At 31.4% G+C, this 21,278-nt stretch overlaps 1 protein-coding gene across 1 annotated transcript; it reads left to right on the plus strand.

Annotated features, from left to right (window-relative positions):
- The first annotated feature begins 777 nt into the window (after window positions 1–777).
- On the plus strand, window positions 778–1,928 carry LOC109818328 (zinc finger A20 and AN1 domain-containing stress-associated protein 6). The gene has a single exon (XM_020383769.3). It carries the CDS (start codon window positions 1,084–1,086, stop codon window positions 1,570–1,572), a length of 489 nt encoding a protein of 162 aa, XP_020239358.1. The 5' UTR covers window positions 778–1,083; the 3' UTR covers window positions 1,573–1,928.
- The last annotated feature ends 19,350 nt before the right edge of the window (window positions 1,929–21,278 follow it).

Genomic DNA, 21,278 nt, shown 5'->3' on the forward strand with positions numbered 1-21,278 from the left:
TAACCATGACCATATTCATAACCATAATCATGAAATAAAAATAAAATAACAAAGACTTATAACCATAACTATAATTCATAGTCATAATTATTTGTCCATATTATTTCATATTATTTTACGATATATATATATATATATATATATATATATATATTTTTTTTTTGTAAAATAAAATGGACAAATAATTATGTCTATAATCAATCAACATCGATGAAAGATGATCATGGTGTATTTTTTCACAATGAGCAAGAAAATAAAAAAAGATAAACCCCAAGCCGACAAAATTTTTATTTCCTTCCTCGATTATCTTTTATACAACTAAACAACTCAATTTAACTTTTTTTGCACCCATTTTTCCTAATCTCTCCCAAATTCTCTAGCGTTTTGGTCCTACCAAAAGAAGAGTGGGGAATTGAAATTTATTAAATCTCATATAATAAGTCATAATATAGATCAAGGCATATTAAATTTTAGGAAAAGAGGAATCAAAATTCTTAGAAACTCGCAGTTATTTATTACGTCGGTCCTTGTCAGCAGTTGCGGAGCAAATTTTGCGACTCCAAACTCAAAGAAAGATCTATCGATGAATTATTTATTATTTACTAAAGTAAAACATAGAAAATATAATAATTAATAATGTGCCTAGTTTGGGCGTTTGTTCCTTTTTTTTCTCTCTCACACACTTAATTCTTCTCCGTTAAGATTCTTTTCAGTTCTCACCGTCGTTGTTCTTATTATCAACTCTTTCCCCTTCTCAACCTCAACAACAAGGTACCATCATAACACAGCCCTCTCTCTTTTCCTAATTTAATTAATTAATTTATTATTAAATTTTGGTTACGCCAACTAATTTCGCCTATTTATAACCCTACCCCGTTTAATTTCGCACCCTGTATTTTTTCCTTTTCAATTTCTACTTTTACACAACAATATCTCCTCCCACCTTTAAATTTTCTCCCAATCAAAACGGAATCGTAATCGTAATCGCTGTTTATCTTTTTTTTTTCTCTTTCTTTCTCCGTGATTTTCCGGCAGGTTCAGAGAATTCGCCGACGAAGAAAGAGAAACCGCAACCAACCGCGGATGGCGGAGGAACACCGTTGCGAGGCTCCCGAGGGCCACCGTCTGTGCGCCAACAACTGCGGCCTCTTCGGCAGCTCCGCCACCATGAACCTCTGCTCCAAATGCTACGGCGCCATCCGCTTGAAGGAGCAACAGGAAGCCTCCACCACCAAATCCACCATCGAAACCGCGCTCTCCTCCTCCGTGGCGGAGCCGCCGCTGTCCGCGACGCCTCCCGCCGTGGAAGCCGCGCCTCCGGCGGACGTGGCAGTCGCGGTGGCGGTGGCTTGGAGTTCTTCTCCGTCCGGTTGGGTTGAACCGAACCGGTGTGCGAGGTGTCGGAAGCGCGTGGGATTGACCGGGTTTAAGTGCAGGTGCGGGGTGACGTTCTGTGGGAGGCACAGGTACCCGGAGAAGCACGCCTGCGGGTTCGATTTCAAGACGGTGGGAAGAGAGGAGATTGCTCGCGCCAACCCTGTCATCAAAGCGGAGAAGCTGCAGAGGATTTGATTCGATCGCGACCGTCCACGTGTACCGCGGGGAGAGACATGTCGTTTTTTTTATGTGTAATCAATCTATCATCATGAATGAAATGAATAAGTCGTATAAATATTTATTTCAAAAGATAAAAATTTGTAGGGTCACCGTCGGGGGTGGTTGAAAAATGAGTGACTCAGGGAAACAACGCGCTGCGCGGTGGAGCGTTTTATTGTGCTTTCGGTAATCAATGAGTCGGGGTCAAGTTATGTTAGCGTGCTCGCTCGCGGTGCCAATTTTTTTTTTTTTTTTTTTTTTTGTTATATATGCATTGAATTCTTTAGAATATGAAATTGGTAAATAAGATAATTACAATGATATTGTTTTTATTTGATTTTTGTAGGGATGATAATAAGGATTAACGGTTTTTGATGGTACGATGATTTATGATTATTTTAACGAGTAAATACTGTGTGATCGGATTGGTCTTTAAAATTTGGAGATCGTCGAAATAAAATGTCTCTCAAAATGCAGAATCATGATTACATTACTTCAAAAACATAAAAATGTGTTTAAAGTGATAATATTTTTATAATTCCATATATTAAATTTAAGAATTTATTCCATGTTTTATTTTTTATTTTTTTTTATAATTGTAGTACTTATGCTTTAAAAAATAAAGTATACGTTTAAGGTCATTTAAAGATTATTATTATTATTATTATTATTATTATTATTATTATTATTATTATTTATTTTTTACAGTTACAAGTTTAAATAGATAATAAGCGATAATTTTATCTTCTTAAATAACTCATTTCATGTTACGAGTGCTCACTTCAAAAAGTAAATAATCCAAAGATAGGATTTGAAGGATTGCATAGGTACACATTTTTAACTTGGCAAAATTTCACTCTTTTTTCTTTTAACTCATAAGGACATTCCCCAAGCAACTTGCTGCGCAAATGGTTGCATAGACATATTAATTTGCCCCTCTATGTAGACTTTTGATTCGAACTAATTAGAGAAGTTTTCAAGTGGCGTTGCAGGGTCATATTCTTGTTGATTCAGATGAGAATGAAGGTGCATTGGTAGAAAGAAACATGATATGGTTTAGAAGTATCTCGCGTTGTTATTTCCCAGAAATCATATTAACAAAAATTGAAATAAATAAAGAGCAATGAGAGAGTTCGGGATACAAGGGACAGTTTTTTTTTTTTTTTTTTTTTTTTTATTATTATTATAAATTCACATAGCTTTCTTTTGATAAACTCATAAAAAGTACTTAATTTGAAACAAGCAAGCTCTTTAACAATGATTTATCTTATAGCTTTGATCAAATAAGTAGGATTTGCATATTATAATCATATTGAATTTGAATAAAAAATAGATGAAAGTTAGTGATCACATCTTATCACTAAATCCTAAAACCTAAACATAACTTATCAAGCCTTTTTCGTTGACAACATTCAACACCATGTTTGCCTTTGACAATAATGATTAGGAGATTATTCTTAATGAAACATAATGACAATATTAATCAAATCTTGAAATTTATATGTTGGTATTAGGTAATTTCATTAAAATGTCCCATGTCTCGTGCAATATGCATTATAGTCACACCTATGGTAATAAATGAGTTGGGTTGAATCGAGTTTGGTTCATCTTGACTCGACTTGATAACATTTGACTCAACTTACAATTTAATTTGAGTTCAACATATATATGTTTTTTTTTTCAATTCGAACTCGACTTGATTAAGACTCGCTAATAGTTTAATTCAACTTGTTATCTCATTAGTTCAAATCACATGTGTAACATAGTAAGTAGATTTCAAAGCTTAGTGGACGCTAGGGAGAAGAGTATATAAGATTTTCTCTGAGAAGAGAGTCTCATAAGCTCATTCTTAAAGAAATCTAGAGAGAAGTTTTAGAGAGAAGGACTATGGGTCCATGAGCTCCTTTCTCTCTCAAATTTCTCTATTTGATTCTTCTTCTTCTCTAGATCACTAATTCCTTCTATCTTTTCTTGAAATTCAAGCTAGGAAGCTTGTTTTTGGAGGATTGAAGTTCGCGGGTCGAGCTTCGGAGGAAATTCTTCTTTTCCTTAATTCTTGGCTATTATGAGCCAATTTTCAGGTGAGGGAAGCTAGAATGTAGGTTGATTGGTTGCATGTAAGTTTAGGAACTTAATTGGTGCATGAATTTTGAGGATCAATGGTTGAATTGAAGGATTTGCTCATTTCGAGGTTTTTGAGCAAAATTGGAGTTTTGATGATTTTGATACATCAGGTAGGTGCATGTTGAATCTGAGATTGTTTTCAAATTGTATGGAGACTATGTATTGTGTTTCATTGATTGCATGTGGCTGGGATTTTCTGGTTTTCAGGTTTTGATGGAATTTTTGAAGCTTTGGAGGCTGTTGTTTGAATCTGCGTCGGGCGCATATTCTTGGTGTCGGGCATGCATTCATCAGGGGCAACCATTTCCTAATCACGCCGGGCGCGAGGTTAGTCGCGCCATGCGCGATTTGAAATGGGAATCTCTAGATGAGTCACGTCGGGCTGAAGAGAACCACGTCAAGCGTGCCATTAGATAGTGGCCCTGTATGACATGTTACTAATATGGCGTTGGGCGCAGGGTGGGTGCACCGGGTGTGGAGACTCTTGTGAGTCTCTGCCTACAAGGACGTCGGGTGTGACAATTCTACCCTGAGCGTGGGAGAGTCTTAGAGCTCTCGGGTTGGGTTTAGGCTGGGCACGAATTGACTTGCGTCGAGCGTGAGTATGTTTGGTATTATGATTGAAAATGATGCTTTTGCATGTTTAAGGTTGAAGTTGGATCATGTATGTATGATATATGATGTATGGTGATGTATGATTCATATGTATGCTTGGTAATGATATATATGAATGTTCAAAACATGATTTGGTATGTACTTTCATATGAGGATGATATTGATCCTGATGGTGGATTGACCATGTATGATGTATGATGCATTATTACATGTGATGCCTTATGGCATGTGTCTAGCCTAGGACTTGAGGAGAGGAAAAATGTTTTCGAATTGGAAGAGCTCACATAGAGTCTCTTGAGAATGGTGCTTGGATAGGCCACTGATTTATATGAGAGTGGTGCTTAGATAGGCTACTAGTTTTGGGTGAGAATGGTGCTTGGATAGGCCACTGGTTTGGGTGAGTCTCCTCTAAGTCCTTAAATAGTGTTGGAGTTGGGTATGAGATCGAGGGTTATTCCCTTAACCAAGTACTGGGGAAGGTGCGTGGTTCCTTGTGGATAGTCGGTGGGCGAACTCCACAAGTGACTTGGTAATGCATGCCAAGGTCGTGGTAAGCCTGTAGCCAGTTGTACTATACCTGACGGTAGAATCAGACTTCCAAGTGTGTAAGTGACATCATCCGAGTGAACTCGAGTGGGGATTTATATCCCAATTAGCTGTGATCGAGTGGATGCATTGGGCGTGAAAACGGTTGGGGTGGTTTCAGTAGGATGGGATGTCACTTATACTGCTCTATTATTATAGAGATCTCCTAGGTGAATGCGTGATAACACATTAGATGATTGATATGCACTGATATCTGTCATGAGTTGCTGTTATTGCATGATTTGTATTATGATGAAGTGTATGGTGTTTGACTTCATGATTAATAAGTTGGTGGTTGATTGAGATGGAAGTCCCTTGAGACATGATTAAATGATTGATATGCATAGATATCTGTCATGAGTTGCATTTTTATGCATGAGTAGTATTGGATAGAGTGTATGGTGTGACTCTATGAGAATGATTGGTGATTTGAAATTAGTGTAGCATAGATATTTATTTGTATGCTTACATGATTGATTTTTTAACTCTAGCTTACCCTTCTGTTTCCATGTGGATGGATTGCGTTGATCATACTATGTATCAAAGCAGGTTAGGGTTAAGTTGGAGTTGGTTGTTGTGACCGCTGCGAGACGTGAAATTTTGTCCTTGTGTTAGAGTTATCATTTGAGTAACTGTTTTGTCTTTGCTTGACCGGTATTAGGATAATATTATTTTGGATGACTATATATACATAGTACTATATTTGGTATATAAATATTTGATTTTTTTATCACTTCCTTTATATGTATATCCTGTTATCCAACTTAATATTTTATCTTAGATGACTAGTATACTTAGTATGATTCCTCTAAGTGTAGGGACCATGACGGGTCGTCACAACATGAACCGAAACTCTTTTTCTTTTGTTTGAATCTTATATATTTCAAAATTTTAATTTAATAAAATTTTCTAGATAAAATGATTATTTTTTTTAAAGGACAAAACATGATTTATTTTATTAGCTTTACAAAATTACAATTTACGACTATAAAGAAACATGATTATAACAAAAGTCTTTATAAATTAAAACAATTCCACTATAACGATATGACATATCATTACACTCAATATATTATAATAACTACGTAACAAAAAAAAATGAACTACTCAACTATACTAGGGTTCTTTTGCGATAGTCACCTGGACATACATGCAACAACTATATATATAGGATGCAGAAAACTTAAAATAACTCTTGATAACACAATTGAAAACATAAAGCATCTTAAATGGTTACACACACAATATACATGCAATATACAAATAATAAACAAAATTGTAATATTCTAAATTTCTGATACAATATTATAATATTTTCAATTTTAATATTATTATCGCATTCTTATAATAATAGTCTAAATTTCTAGTTATCATATTTTAAAAATAAATACAGATTAAGTACAATATTATTATTTTAATGCTTTAAAATCTTTATTACAATATTTCCTGTAAATTATAATAGAAATATATAATATTTAATTATATTATAAAATTTTAAAATCTTTTTTATAATATTTTTTAGAATAATATTTTAATTATGTTAAATTTTAAATATTTAATATAAGTAATAAAATTATTTTTCTTATAATATAGATAGTTAGAAGAAAGAAGCAAATTTTTTTAAAAAAAAATTAAAAAATAAAAAATATTTTTTTATGCAATCTTTAGTATCTCTAAGCAATTTCACTTTTCTACTAAGGTAAGGGAGAGACTTTTATCACTTTTAAATTCTTAATATTATTATATTTATTTATTTTGTTATATTTATTTAGTGAGCTGCCCCTAAACTCATTCATTTGTTTAATCTATGATACTTTTAACTTTAAATAGTCAATAAGGTGTTACTAATTTATGTTGTTTTATTATTTTATGATATTTACAACTGTCATATAATTAGTTTAATATACTTAAACACATCTCATTATTGTAAACTATATTGTACTAAATCCTATATAATTAAAAATATTCTAAACCATTTAGTTTAAACATTTTCATTATTTCTAACTATAATATAGTTTTGTTAATCTTCCTAAGCTCAAATTATTATTATATCATCATTCCTTATAAAGATAAATGTTAATCTATGGGCATAAGAATGAAAATGTGAATTAATTTGTAATTGGAGGTTTGATCTTGGGGATTTAAATGAGTAAAGAACTTAAGGTAAAATATCCTTTTGTCATATTGGAGATTATGATAAAGTTCATTTATCCTAACTAGTGACTACAAGAATAATTCAAATTACACTACAACAAGAAAAAACTAAATTATATAATTAATATTAGTTACAAATAATTTGTACACTATATTTATTTATTTATATTTATTGGATAATTATTCTCATTAATATTGCAAAATAGATGGATCTATCGACAATCCCAAGTCCTATTATAGTTGTTATTTTTGTTGTTTTTTTTTTAGGGAATTGGAACATGGATGCAGTTTCAAATTCTATTACTTTTCAAGGGATAGGAATGTCCTCCTTTATATTTTTCCCCAATCAAGAGAATTCTACTATTATTGATGAATCGATTATACACTATAAGAAAAATGCAAATTACCGACGGATATAAATCCTTTGAAAAATTTATATTTTTGATGGAAAAAAATTCGTAGAAAAATTTATATTATCGACGAAGAATTTCTAACGGATACAAATCTGTCGAAAAATTTATATTTTTGACAGATATATCCGTTAGTAATTTCCGACGGATACATATCTGTCGAAAAATTTATATTTGTAACGGATAAATTCCGACGGATATATCCGTCGCTAATTTTTTACGGATATAAATCTGTCAAAAAATTTATTTTTTCGATGGAAAAAAATTCGTAGGAAAAGTTATGTTACTGATGAAATATTTTCGACAAATTTATATTTGTCAAAAATGTAAGAATTTTTGACGAAAATTGACAATCATATATTAAAAAAGATCATCAACAAAGTTTTAAATATCTATATATATATATATATATATATATATAGAGAGAGAGAGAGAGAGAGAGAGAGAGGAGGAATCAAATGACTCATAAAGTAACTTTTAGTAAAGTTACTCCGCTCAATAACTCGTGGTGTATGTTGAATTTCATCGATCCAATTATTAAATTAAAAGTTATTAAATTTTACTAATAATTAATATAGAAAAAATTGATTAGCTTTGGAATAAATTATTTGCAAACAATATAGTTGAAAAATTAATTATTTTAAATTATTTAACTAGAATCTTATTGACAATTTACTATATGATCTTGATATTTTTGTATAATTAATATCTGGTTTTAAATTTGATATGAAAATATTATGATACAATTAGATAAGATTTTAAATTAGTAATTTATTAATGGTTGATAATTAGAAAATAAAACAATGATAAATACATTTTTTGAATTTTATATCTTAGATTTAGGATGAATAAATATATTAAGTTAATTAATAATTTATTTAAAATATTAAAATTTAATTTATAAAAATAATATTTTAAAAGAGAAGGGTTACAATAACACATGTATAACTTTTATTAAGTATCACACCACTCAATAACTTTATATTAAATGTGAATTTTATAAATTCAACCGTTAGATTAAAAGCTTTTTACTCTTAGATCATATATACAAAATTTTATATTAATTCAAGATGACTTGATACTTCATTCTTATAAAATAAAATTGACGTAATATATACATTTCAAAATATACTAAAATATGAACAATTTGATTACCTTCAAGTTGTTGTTCAATTTTAACAAAAATTGATATAAACATATAAAGTGATATGAACTTTCAATCTAACGGTTGGATTTACAAAAGTCACATTTAATATAAAGTTATTGAGCGGTGTAATACTTAGTAAAAGTTGCACAGGTGTTATTATAACTCTTCTCATTTTAAAATATATAAATTATTATTTAAACTTTTAAATTTATAATAAATAATTTAAATTGTATCATAATATTAATTTTAAATAAAAATAAGTAGATTGTTAATTATAAAAATAAGTATATATATATATATATAAATAAAGATTAATTAAATATAATATAATTATTATTAATGGTAATATAATTATTATATATATTATTATATTTTTATAACGGTCTGGACACATCGAAAGAGGGATCCAAAGATAGTATAAGTATAAGATTGTATAATTGAGGATGACTTAAATAAATTTATTTGTACTACCTATATTGATAACATACAATTGCTTTTTAGTAACTTATCTCATCATAACTCCACAGTTAAGCGTGCTTGACTTAGAGTAATATAGGGATGAGAGACCGTTTGGGAAGTTTCCTAGAGATTGTGCAAGTAAGGACAAAACACGCTAAAAAGTGAAGTGTCGTGAAATAGAATCCTTGAGAGGCCAAATATGAGGGTTGTTACATTAATAAATTTATTAAAATTAAACAAAAAAATTTCGACGAATTTATCCGTCGAAATCATATAAAGATTTTCAAACAATTTCTGACAGATAATTACCGACGGATATATTTGTCAGAAATTTTCGACAGACTAAATTGTTTCTGACAGATTTTTTTTCCAACACCCCTTTTTTCAATGGATTTGCATCCATCGGAAGTAGAGAATTTTCGACGGATATTCCTTTTTACCGACGGATTATATCCGTCAAAAATTTGCATTTTTCTTGTAATGATAGTGACTTTCTTTCTACCACTTGTCAACCATAACAATCATATAACAACTTTATTTCTACCCCCTATATAATTATTATTGTAGAAGTGTAAAAATAACTAGTTTGTAAATAAGTACGTTATTGTAAATATTTTAGAATAGTATGTGATGTATATATAATCTAACTATATCTACATTATTTCATGGAGTTTTCTTTTGTTCTTGTGATAAGTATTATTAATTTTATTACTAAATCAATAAGCTATAAGGAAAATATTATTTTATTATTATTAAATTTAGAACTATAAAAATAGGCTTTACAAAAACAATCTTATCGTCAGTCAGCATCTCTATACAACCAACACTGCATCAGGATAGTATATACAAAATACATCATCTTTAATGTGACCATCCACTAACATCCAAGCCACCAAGCTAATTCTGACCTACTCTGAAATCAAGTATAATCATTGTAATCTAACAACAAGAAAAAGAAAGGGAAAGCTTATGAAAGAATCAACATAAGAAACAGTATGCATGTACAACTTATACTACACCAACAACTTAAACAACATCCAACTAGTTCATAACACAACATCAACATATACATCAACCATTACAACTTTCAACCTTTATATACAACTTACAATGTTAGATCAAAAGAAAATCTTAGATCCTTTCGATATTAAGTTTTGATGTTAACAAATAAAGAAAGTCTTGATCAATAGTATAAAGTTTTCAAAATGACTAAGATGAAATCAGTTAGTAAGACGAATCTTGGTATAAGATAAAAGCTATATTAAGACAATTTTGTTATCGAATAAGATGAACCCTTAGTTATAAAAAGTGATATGCATTAAATCTTTATTATTTACGATCTTTAAACAAGTAATTGACTATATCTAAATATTTTCTTAATAGATCGAATTTTAAAAAATACTTTGTCAACACCAGCATTCTATAAAAAGGAAAAAAAGACATGTTTTGCATTAGAAAATGACAAGTAAACCTCTACAAACACGAAAAACTATAGTCAAAAGTTATTTCATCATTACAACATCTTGACACACACATGACTCTACGCACTTAGTACCCAAAAGATGATAAGTAACTTCTTTGATAAGATAAACAGGGACAATTTGGAGAAAGCATCTAATGCAAGCATTTATTACATTAATGGACATTTCTTTCTTCAAGAAGAAATTCGTGAAGATAGATGCAACAAGCCATGGGAAAGAAGCTTAAGAATTTGCAATGGTCATCTTCTATAAAACTTATATTCTTTTTTATAAAAAGTCACTACACTTAATTGGTTGTATCACATCTTGATAGTAAGACAAAACACATAATTAAAAGAATACATGTTAGTTTGATCTTGAAAAGACTTGATTGTAAAAGAATACTTGTTAGTTTGAGCTTGTGAGTTGTTTAAATGGATTGACCTTATCGAATCACTACGATTGACCTATCACAACCAGATCAAGTAAATACAACATTATGCCTCTTTGAGTGTCTAGCAAACAACTTAAACTGATTTCTTAGGTTTTGTCACTTAAACTTGGGAAGTCTAGTACTACTATTAGGGTTGTGACAATCTCTACCCCACATGCATAATTAAATAAATATAATAATCATGAAAAGGAAATATGGTACTAGAATAAATTCAACTAAAGATAAAGGCTATCACATTTGAAATTCAAATAAAACTAAAACAAAACCTACCTATTACAAACTTAAAGAAGATATGTTTTACGGGAAGTAATCTATAATTCTTAAAACATAAAGCATTAAACATAATCTAGGATTTTTGATACCATAGGTATTAGAGCTATCCTTTCAATTAACCAAATTCCTCCAAAAAGAAAGCCTCCAGCAACCACATATAAAACATTCATAAGGAAAATAGGGGAGTGAGAACATATCTCACTCTACCTACTGATGTAGAATAAGGCCGGGTAACCATACACAACATTATATAAAACCAATAATTAGTTTTCTTATCAAACCATACAATAACTTCAACTCAGTTTTCGTATCGTTCCATCATGACATCAATCAAAAAATAGTTCAAACACAAGAAAAATGCTCATGATGCATGACACTCAAGACTTAATGCGTTTACCATGCATAATCACTTATCACTTATAATTCATAAAACATCATATTTTGTCACCAATCACTTTATCATTTCACACTTCATCACTTGTCACTTTATCACTTATCATATTCACTTAAGTTCACAGATTCTCTCACACATACACACATAAAAACTAAGTTCGGTCACAAGGTCGTGCTTGGCAAGACACACCTTATTACGCTCAGCGCGTACGAGGTTGCAAGCCTCTAGAAGGAATCACACCTAGCATGATCCTCCCTACGCTCAATGAGATGCATCTAGAGAACCTTTGGAGTCCTCGAGCCCAACATGACTACATTCACGCCAAATGTTAATGATGTCGAAAGTATTTCGAGCTTCCATGCCTGGCAAGGTCAAGACCGCGCCTGCGCCCGATGTAGTTGAGGCCATAAACATTTTGTGTTACCTGCGCTCGACGAGCCCAAGTTATAGCTTGATGCGGTATCAATAAACAAGTTTTCTACATAATTCACAAATTTTCAAATATAGGGATCCTACGATTTCTACAATTTAAAAGGGGGGTTCCTATTGTCTAATTAATCCATATTTTAGTAATGTAATTTACAATTATTATGAATTCACTCCTAATCAAGGTTTTAGATACATCCTTAAGGTTTTCTTGGGAACCTACACGCAGTCATAGATTCATGGTCGCATACAAGTTTTATAATTCCCACATCAATACTCATTTATAACATATCTACACTACTACATGAAACGTTATTTACATCGGTTCTTTAACACTATCTACATCGGTTCTAAAACCGATGTAGAATGGAGTGACTTAGTAAATGCAAACCATTTTACATCAGTTTTAAAACCGATGTAATTTCGTACACCAATTTACATCGATTCTTCCCACAACCGAGGTAAAATGATGTTCAAATTTACATCGGTTCTTCCCACAACCGATGTAAAATGATGTACTAAAAAAAACTCCACAATGCATAACTTGCAGTGGCCCATGGTCACTACACCTTGCTGTAGCATTGTTGCAAATTATTGATAACATTGCTACCAACCAGTGAGTTGGGCATTTAGATTCCCCCAACAGTCAATCATTGTCAACTTTAAAAGGTAGCAGAATTCTCCAGAAAAAAAATGAATTTGTACCAAGAAACCTAGAAAAGGATTGGTATTTAAAAAAGTAAAATCTAAAGGCAAGATCAGAACCATACCACAATAAATTAATCCTCCTCCATTGGTACATCTGGAATGTCAAATCTATCCTCTTCAATAGTCTTGTTTATCACATATACTGGACTAGGTACTGGGTTGTCAAGGAAAGAATATGGGATACATTTATCACAAGCATAACACGGCTGATTCCAAGTTAAAATTACACACATACTATATTTAAAACAAGATACAGTCCCCTTGTAGTAAAAGTTTCTTACCCTTAACTTAGTCTTTGTTCATAGAAATTTAAATATAAAATAAAGGAGAAATTATATTTTGTCATTTAGGTATCTTGAGCCTTCATACCAATTACTGTAGTATCAAACATATTTCATCCTGAATTTCTTCTGAATGATGTCCAAAATGTTACCACTTACCAGCACGGAATTCTTGACACAAAATCAAGACATCTTTTAAATTCAACAGGGAACCTGAGTTTCAGTAGAGAGAAAAATAAGAAGAAAAAGAAGTCAACAGTACTAACATGTGAATTGAACTTTATATAATTTACTTTAAAAGCTCAAATAAAGATTCATCAAATCCAAGTCGTCATGACATTTTCTCTTTTGTGCTTTATGTATCCTAATATCACATGTTTTTGAGCAATGCGGAATGCATATTACACTAAAACATAATTAATCATCATTACTGTAGTTGATATTTTTTTAATGCTTTTGACAAGAGGAAAAACAAATTAGAAATGAGAACATCCACACAAGTATCCTGCTTAAAGGATCTCTAAAAGCTACAGCAACTGGACCTACAACATATGACAAGTTCAATTAAAAAAAAGGATTTCAAATTATAACCAAACGATGACCAACATCACTCATAAGTATAATAACATTTTCAGTACTGATTCATCACTCTCATAAATATGGATAACAAGGTTTAAGCCATGTTAGATATAAAATTAAATGGTAATGAATCAACAAGTTTCCCAAAAGAACCTCTTAAATCAGTTAAAAAGAAAAAGGTAACCCAATAAGCAGAAAAGAACATTCTTCTCTTTTTGGATTTCTGATATCACTCCAGTTATTCCAACCAATGATTTGGAACTGGTCAGATGGATACTGAGAACACTGCAATGAATGTCATCAACATTTAAAATTTGGTAAGTTAGGTTATAAAGTTTTCCTTTGTAACACATAATAAAAGTAAATTATATGACTTGTATTCTGCTCATCTAAAGCAATGCTTGATAACAAACGTGTGCAATTATGCAAGTGCCTTCTCATTCTGAACTTCTGAACTTCTGACTTGTATTTTGAACTTCATTTTTTTATAAATATGTTTACTTGTTATGTTGCCTTCATAAGTTCAGGTTCTTGAGACTGTTTAAAATAAACAAGCTAGAAAATCCCTTATATCTTTCTCAACTTATTGTTGCCCAAAAAATGAAACTAAAGAGATGGTTGTATTGCAACTAGTTCTGTGGATCATCTGGGTTTTCCTGATTGTGAAAAAGAATATATTCTGCATAAATATAAATGGAGTGTACTAAATCTCTAAATCTTAATATTAGTTAAATCTATTTGTTGAGTGAAGAAACAAAACAGGCCTAACATTTTGGTTCTTATGATCCATTATGAGCATGTAGATTAGTGTAAAAGTATATGGCATTTAATTGGCACATGTAGAGACTTCAAGTAAAGATGAGACTACTGAGTCTTTGGATCCAAAAGAAGGTACAAATTCGAAGGAACTTAATGCAAGTGAAAGAAAATGCACCAAACCAGTAACAACTCACAGGCCAGTAATTAGACGATAAAACAGAGAACAAGAAAATCTCATAATGGTTGTTTAAAGGCAGAAAAGAAAGATGCACACTGGAGTACAAACTATCTCCAATGCCATGCAGCAACATAACAGGGCTTTCAAAAGAACCGTTCAATATCAATATAAAAATCACTACAACAATAGCCGCATCCCACTAGATGAATATGAAATTCACTACCATTCTATAAATTTTATTAGCACTGACGAGTTATCAAACTATTCCTCTGTTTCAATTTCTTCAAAGCAAATGCACAATATTTGGCCCCGTTCCTGTCAAACGTCGCCCAAAACCCACAATCACCATTTACCATCAAGCAATAAGCAATAGATCAATAGAAAAAGAAACCCTAATTTTTCATTTGGGTTGAACAAATTGTAATGCATCATGAACCAAAAAAATACCTTGTACAGGTGAACAACACTAAACAAGTAGACGTTGCAAATGTTGTCTTCGATGACGAACTCACGCAAAAATGCCAACACGTTTTGGGAGAGCTCCTTTAGGAGCATCTGTGAATCTGAAACTCGCGCAAGAGCACCTTTCGTCAAAGTGGGCTGTCGTGAAGAGAAGAGCCTGCGAGAGGGTTGAGAGAGAACGTGTCTGCGAAAGAGTTGAGAGAGAACGCGCAATCCGTTGAGAGCTTGCTTCTTGCGTGTAAGCGTGGTAAACCCTAAGCGTTGTAAATCTCTTCTACATCGGTCATCAACACAAACGATGTAGTATACTTTTCGAATTTGAATTCTACATCGGTCACTACCAAAACCGATGTAAATTACTTCATATTTACATCGTTTCGTTACAGAACCGATGTAAACATGCTTACATTTTCTATTTAATTACACAAATGCCACTGCGTTCTTCTTTTACATCGATTTTATTTAAACTGATGTAGATATGACAATGTTGAATAGTATTTTTGTAGTAGTGCTATAACATCTAATTATACAACAAATTGCACTAGGTTTAGGTTTAATCCCTCACTCACATACATACGCACATAACCTAAGGATTGAGGGCAATCCCACTATTATCTTACACCTTAGAGTGATGTTTTCACTCCCCTTACCTTGATTGACACTAACTCCAAGATTATGATCTTCGAGTTCCTCTCGGACTGCCTCTAGTGTGCCTCCCTCTTTAGATCACAAAATATGGTCAGATCGCATGTGAAACAAACCTAGCATTATTAATGTATTTAAACAAAACCCTAACTCCAACTCACATACGTATCTCGTCAATAAAATCCCACTAATTATCCTCACATATTTGAATATAAAATGATAATTACCATATATTATCTAATCAAATCACTTAGAATATTTTATTTCTTAATTAATTAATTATAAAATCTTTTATTAATCAATTTGGAAAAGTGGAATGTTACAAAGGTAAAACAACTTGAGTGTGAGCTTATCACAATCTTAGCATTCATATCTAAGCCTCATATGAGATTAACCTGCCAACTACCCTCCAAATACTACGTACATTTCCAACAACCAATTAAGAATTTTATCCCTTGATTTCATATTTTACCCATTGGTCACTTTATACACATATGACTTAACCTGACTCCCTTACAGATTTCACATAAAACCTAGAGGAAATAACAGAAAATAACTATTTATTTAAACGCCAACTTACTTATTAAAGGTTCCTCAACTTGGGATCTCAGAGCACCACAACTTATATCCACACAATAATATATTTTAATTTTTAAAACAACTTTACTCTTCTCAAGTTTTTATGTATCTCAACTAAGACATGTATCATCACCATATGCTTAACAACTTGACAACTTAATCAGTTATACACATCATAACTTTGTAACTTAATCAAAAATCAACTTACAACTTAGCAACCTAAAACATCACTTTACATAATGAGCTACCATCATACAACATTAATTATTTAAGTGAATCACCGTGCTTCAACACTCAAACAACTTAGAACACCAAATTTACATCCAATAACTCATGACCAACACCACTCTTCCCACACATGATGCTAATTGAGGCAAAGAACCTTTGGTTCACTCACACCAACGTTAATCCACCTACACCCAATGTGGATGAGGCAGAGAGCTTCTCAATCAATAGTCTAGCGTGGCTAAATCTATGACTGGCCTCATTCAGGTAGAGAACCTCTACTTGACTCACATCTAGTGTCACTACACTAGTACTTGGTGTCATCTAAGCAGAGAGCCCATGTCTTGATCATGCTTGACGTCATTCATCTTGGGGCTCGACGTCACCAAGTTAGAGAGCTCCTCAAGTACTCACACCCAATGCTATATCACTCCACGTCCGACATGACTAAGTTAGAAAGCTCCTCACTAATCCATGCCCGATGCAACCAATCTTGTGCCCGAGGTGATGAGGGTAGAGAGCCATTGACTTGAGTCATACCCAACATGATGATGATTTTTGCACAAAGTAGAATCACCAAATTGGCTAAGACATGCAATTCTCCACAAAATACCATGCAATCCATGATTTAGCATATATGCACTATCAGTTACTCACAAACAACATCAATAACAACATGTAACTGCCAAAAAATCAAATCACCAAGTCACTCAAGCACACCCTTATGAGCAGATTTCTAATAACACCTTCAATTCATGTTTTTAACAATTCAAATATTTTATGAATAAATTCAGGTAGGAAACAACAATTATTCATTAAACAACATTCAACTCACAAACTTCCCTTACCTTTAGTCACTCCAAAAGAGAAGAGATGAGGAAGAAGGAAGTGAACCTTGCACAATTCTCATTTGGGATTCCCGGCTTCAAAAGCTTTGAATCACCAATCTACCGACTCATATTAGTTGTAAGAAGGGCTTAGAAGGAATCAAATGAAATGAGGGAAAGAAGGATTTCTCTGGATCTAGAGCTTATCTCACTATCTTTTCTCTACTTTCCTTAAAAATTAAACTTATGAAGTTTAATTCTTAAGAAAAACCTTATATACTTTTACTTAAGCTGACCCAATTAACACTAAAAGTATCTCAAAAACAACTTTAACTCTCAAATATCCCTTGACCCTAAAGCTTTAAAACAACAATAATTATAATTAATTCATCAATTAATCATATAATTAATTAATAAAACTAAATACAGTGTTATATTCACCATGTATAAAATAATAGGAAACTCAATTCATAACCATGAAAATTTAAAGTTTCACTTCTCTTATTATTATTAAGATATAATTATGTTTTGAAAATTCTTTCAAATTTTAATAAGTAAAAATTGAAAGTTAATTATATATATATATATATATATATATATATATATATATATATATATATATATATATATATATATCAAGCCGATTTATGAACTAATTGAGTAATACAGAACTTAAGTTTGACTCATTAATTTATCGAGCTCAATCTTTAACCCATGTTCAGCTCATTTGATTCATGAATTAAGTTCAATGAGTTAATAATTGAATTAATTTTTGAACTATTTTTGAGTTAGTTTAATTCATTTTTATCTGGTCACACCTAACATTTGGGTCTACACACTAAGTTTTTCTTTGATAAAAAAAGTGAAAAAAGAGAAATGCAAGAAAATATAAGAAAATAGATAAGAAATATAGTGAATTAAAAGTTGTTTAGCAAAGAAAAAATAGAAGAGAAATAAAATGGAAGTTTAATTTTTATAAATAAGTTTATTTAAAAGTCTTAAGTATAATAATTATTATATTTTTAAATATATACACATTATTTAAAAATATATATACATTATTTATTATTTCAAGAAATATGTATTTATTTACTATTATTAGTATTAAGCCTAAGAGACACGCCTCTATATTTTTTTTTGTTCGTCCCTGGAGTATCTACCGCCAATAACAGTGACTAATCTCCTCGCTACGTTGGAGGCACCTCAAAGGATGGGAGGCACCTCAAAGGATGGGATAGCTGGCCCCAAGATTTAACGCGACTGCATACGCAAGGCAAGATTTGAACCCCTGACCTTGCTTAAGCGTCAATCAACTCCTGCCGCTGAACCACACGCTTGGGATTATTACACGCCTCTATATTTACACTGCAGTCACATTTTTCTTATAAATAAATAAGCAGCGACCCCTAAGTCGCTAACCATGACCCCAATTTTTGAGATATCAGTTCCTACTAGGGATGGCAAAATGGGTCGTGGCCCGCTGGCTCGCCAAAAATTGGCGGGCCGGGCCCAGCATTTCAGCCTGCCAACCCGCCAAGCCCGCCAACCCGGCGGGCCAAATAGCGAGCTGGCCCGTCCCAACCCGCCAAGCCCGCATAGGTAATTTATTGATTTACTGATTGGGCTAGTATAAATAATAGGCTTAATAAAAAAAAAATTAGGCCCAATAGAGCCCATTTCCAGCCACAGCCAAAACCTAAATCAATTCACTAGTTGTCATTTTTAACATTTTTCTTAAGTAAATGAAATTAATATTGGTACATGTTGGTGAATGCATAAAATTAACTGTAGAATGCGGGCTACTACACAAGTGCTTATGTTATGTGTGCCTCCTGGTACTTATGGTAACAAGCAATGATTCCTTTTTTTTATAATTTTTTTCCATTTTTTTTTTAAAATAAAATATATTTTTTTTTTCCATTTTTTTATAAAATATTTTTTGGGTATACAGGCCGGCCCCCCGGCCCGTCAACCCATCCTTAGGCGAGGCGGGCCAGCATTTTCAACCCGTTTTTCCTTGGCGGGCCAGCCCGGCCCGACCCATTTTTGGCGGGCCAAAACGGGGCGGGCTGGCCCGTTTTGCCACACCTAGTTCCTACACACTTCCTCTCGTTTTAAAGAAGTTTTAAGCAGCGAATATCATTTCTCACAAAATTATTATCATAAATCTTTCTTTTTCTCTCTTTCCTAACCATGGACTCACATTTTAATAGGATTGAATTCAAATCTACTAAAATTAATGACTTATCAGTAAAAAAAATATATTTCTTTCATTTTTTATTAGAAGATCTAAAAATTTTAAATTAATTTGATCTTTCTTATAAGACCAATCTATTATTATATCCCAATCTTTAATTTTTTTTATTACAAAATTAATAAAATTTTGGTATAGTTCTTTAAATGTGATTGGTGTTATTCTCCTCCAATCAGAATTAGAGTTTTACTTCAATATATTATGCACTTCATTTAATACAAGTCTCATTAATATATATTTATATATATTACTAAAATAAAACTTCAATTTAGAGTTTAAAAAGCAAGTGAAATTTATTTAAACTATGTCTTTTAAAAACAAATACTCTATCTGGTCCATTTTATATATATATATATATATTAAGCTGTCTTTTGTTTCAAAATGTTTAATGTTTTACATATTTTAAATAATATTAATTAACATTTTTCATATATACTCTTATTTAACAATTGTTATTCCTACTCATATATAATTGCTTTTGTTAAAAATATTAAATTAAATGAAGAAATTTTAGACTTAACTTACTAGTATTAAATATTTCTTAAGAGGTGTATATAAACTTTAAACATAAAAAATTATGTTCCAAAGGAAGTAGTCTCATTTTTTTTCTTGAAACGCAAAATTTTTTGGTAACATATATTAGGTATCTTATTAATTTTGAGGTGATCTTGGAAAAAAAAATAAAAACTTAATATATTCATTAATCTTAACAAATAAAACCAACATTTTTTAATTTGTTAGTTATTTGGATCTTATAATAAGGTCCGGAAGAAATATCATTTACATTAATCGATTATTAATGTTATTTATTAGTCTTTAACTTAAAGAATTTTTTTTAAGAGTCATTTATGGGTATCAATTGGTTGAGTAGGATATGGGAATTTAGGGATATAAGTAGGTACGAGTAACTTATAAATTTGAATTGATCTAAATCAATGTAATAAGTTTGAATCAATTTTTTCAATGTTTGGGTCAGACCCAACACAACTCAACCAAAACCTGACACTGTACGAGTCGGGTAACGAGTTTTGTGTTTTCAACCCAACCCGCTTACACTCCTGTATGAATTGTTGCAATTCTTTTTAGTACAACGTTCAATTTCCGTGAATAAATAAAATACTATAATAATGACGTAGAAAAAGTAAATTATTATATACTATATATAGCCGCTCTCCTTTTATTTGTTTATTTACTTGTTTTTTTTTGGTGAATGGGTGTGCATGCGTATATGTAGCCGCTCTCCTAAATTCTAATATGATATATACTTCTAAAACATAAAATAAAATATACTTTTTTTCAGGCCTGGCATATGTTCCCAAAAGAAACTTTTAAAACCAGTTGCTACCTAATTTTGTTTGCTAGCTAGTCGATCGCTTTTAGTTTGATTGGTCGTTAATTAATTATATGAACTACTCTTGTTCTATTCTTCTTATTCTTTAGTTTTCGCCGGGGATTCATACCATTAATTATGATCAGATTGAGATCTCTAATTCAGAATAACGTCAAAATATTACAGGCTCACAAAATCCAGAGCAAAAATAAAATAAATTTCAAATATTTAGAAAAGACTATCATATTTGATAAAATATTGTGTCAACATTGGTCAGAGTAATATTAGAGTTGATGCTATTAAACAAAATCTCAATTATAATGTTATGGATGAAAAATATATAATTATAAAAAA

The sequence above is a fragment of the Cajanus cajan genome, chromosome 7, assembly GCF_000230855.2.
Source record: "Cajanus cajan strain Asha chromosome 7, NIPB_CcT2T_4, whole genome shotgun sequence".
In the NCBI taxonomy this organism is placed as follows: Eukaryota; Viridiplantae; Streptophyta; class Magnoliopsida; order Fabales; family Fabaceae; genus Cajanus; species Cajanus cajan.

Excerpts from the sequence above, each read along its gene's own strand:
- LOC109818328 (XM_020383769.3), top strand. The coding sequence starts at position 1,084 with ATGGCGGAGGAACACCGTTGCGAGGCTCCCGAGGGCCACCGTCTGTGC.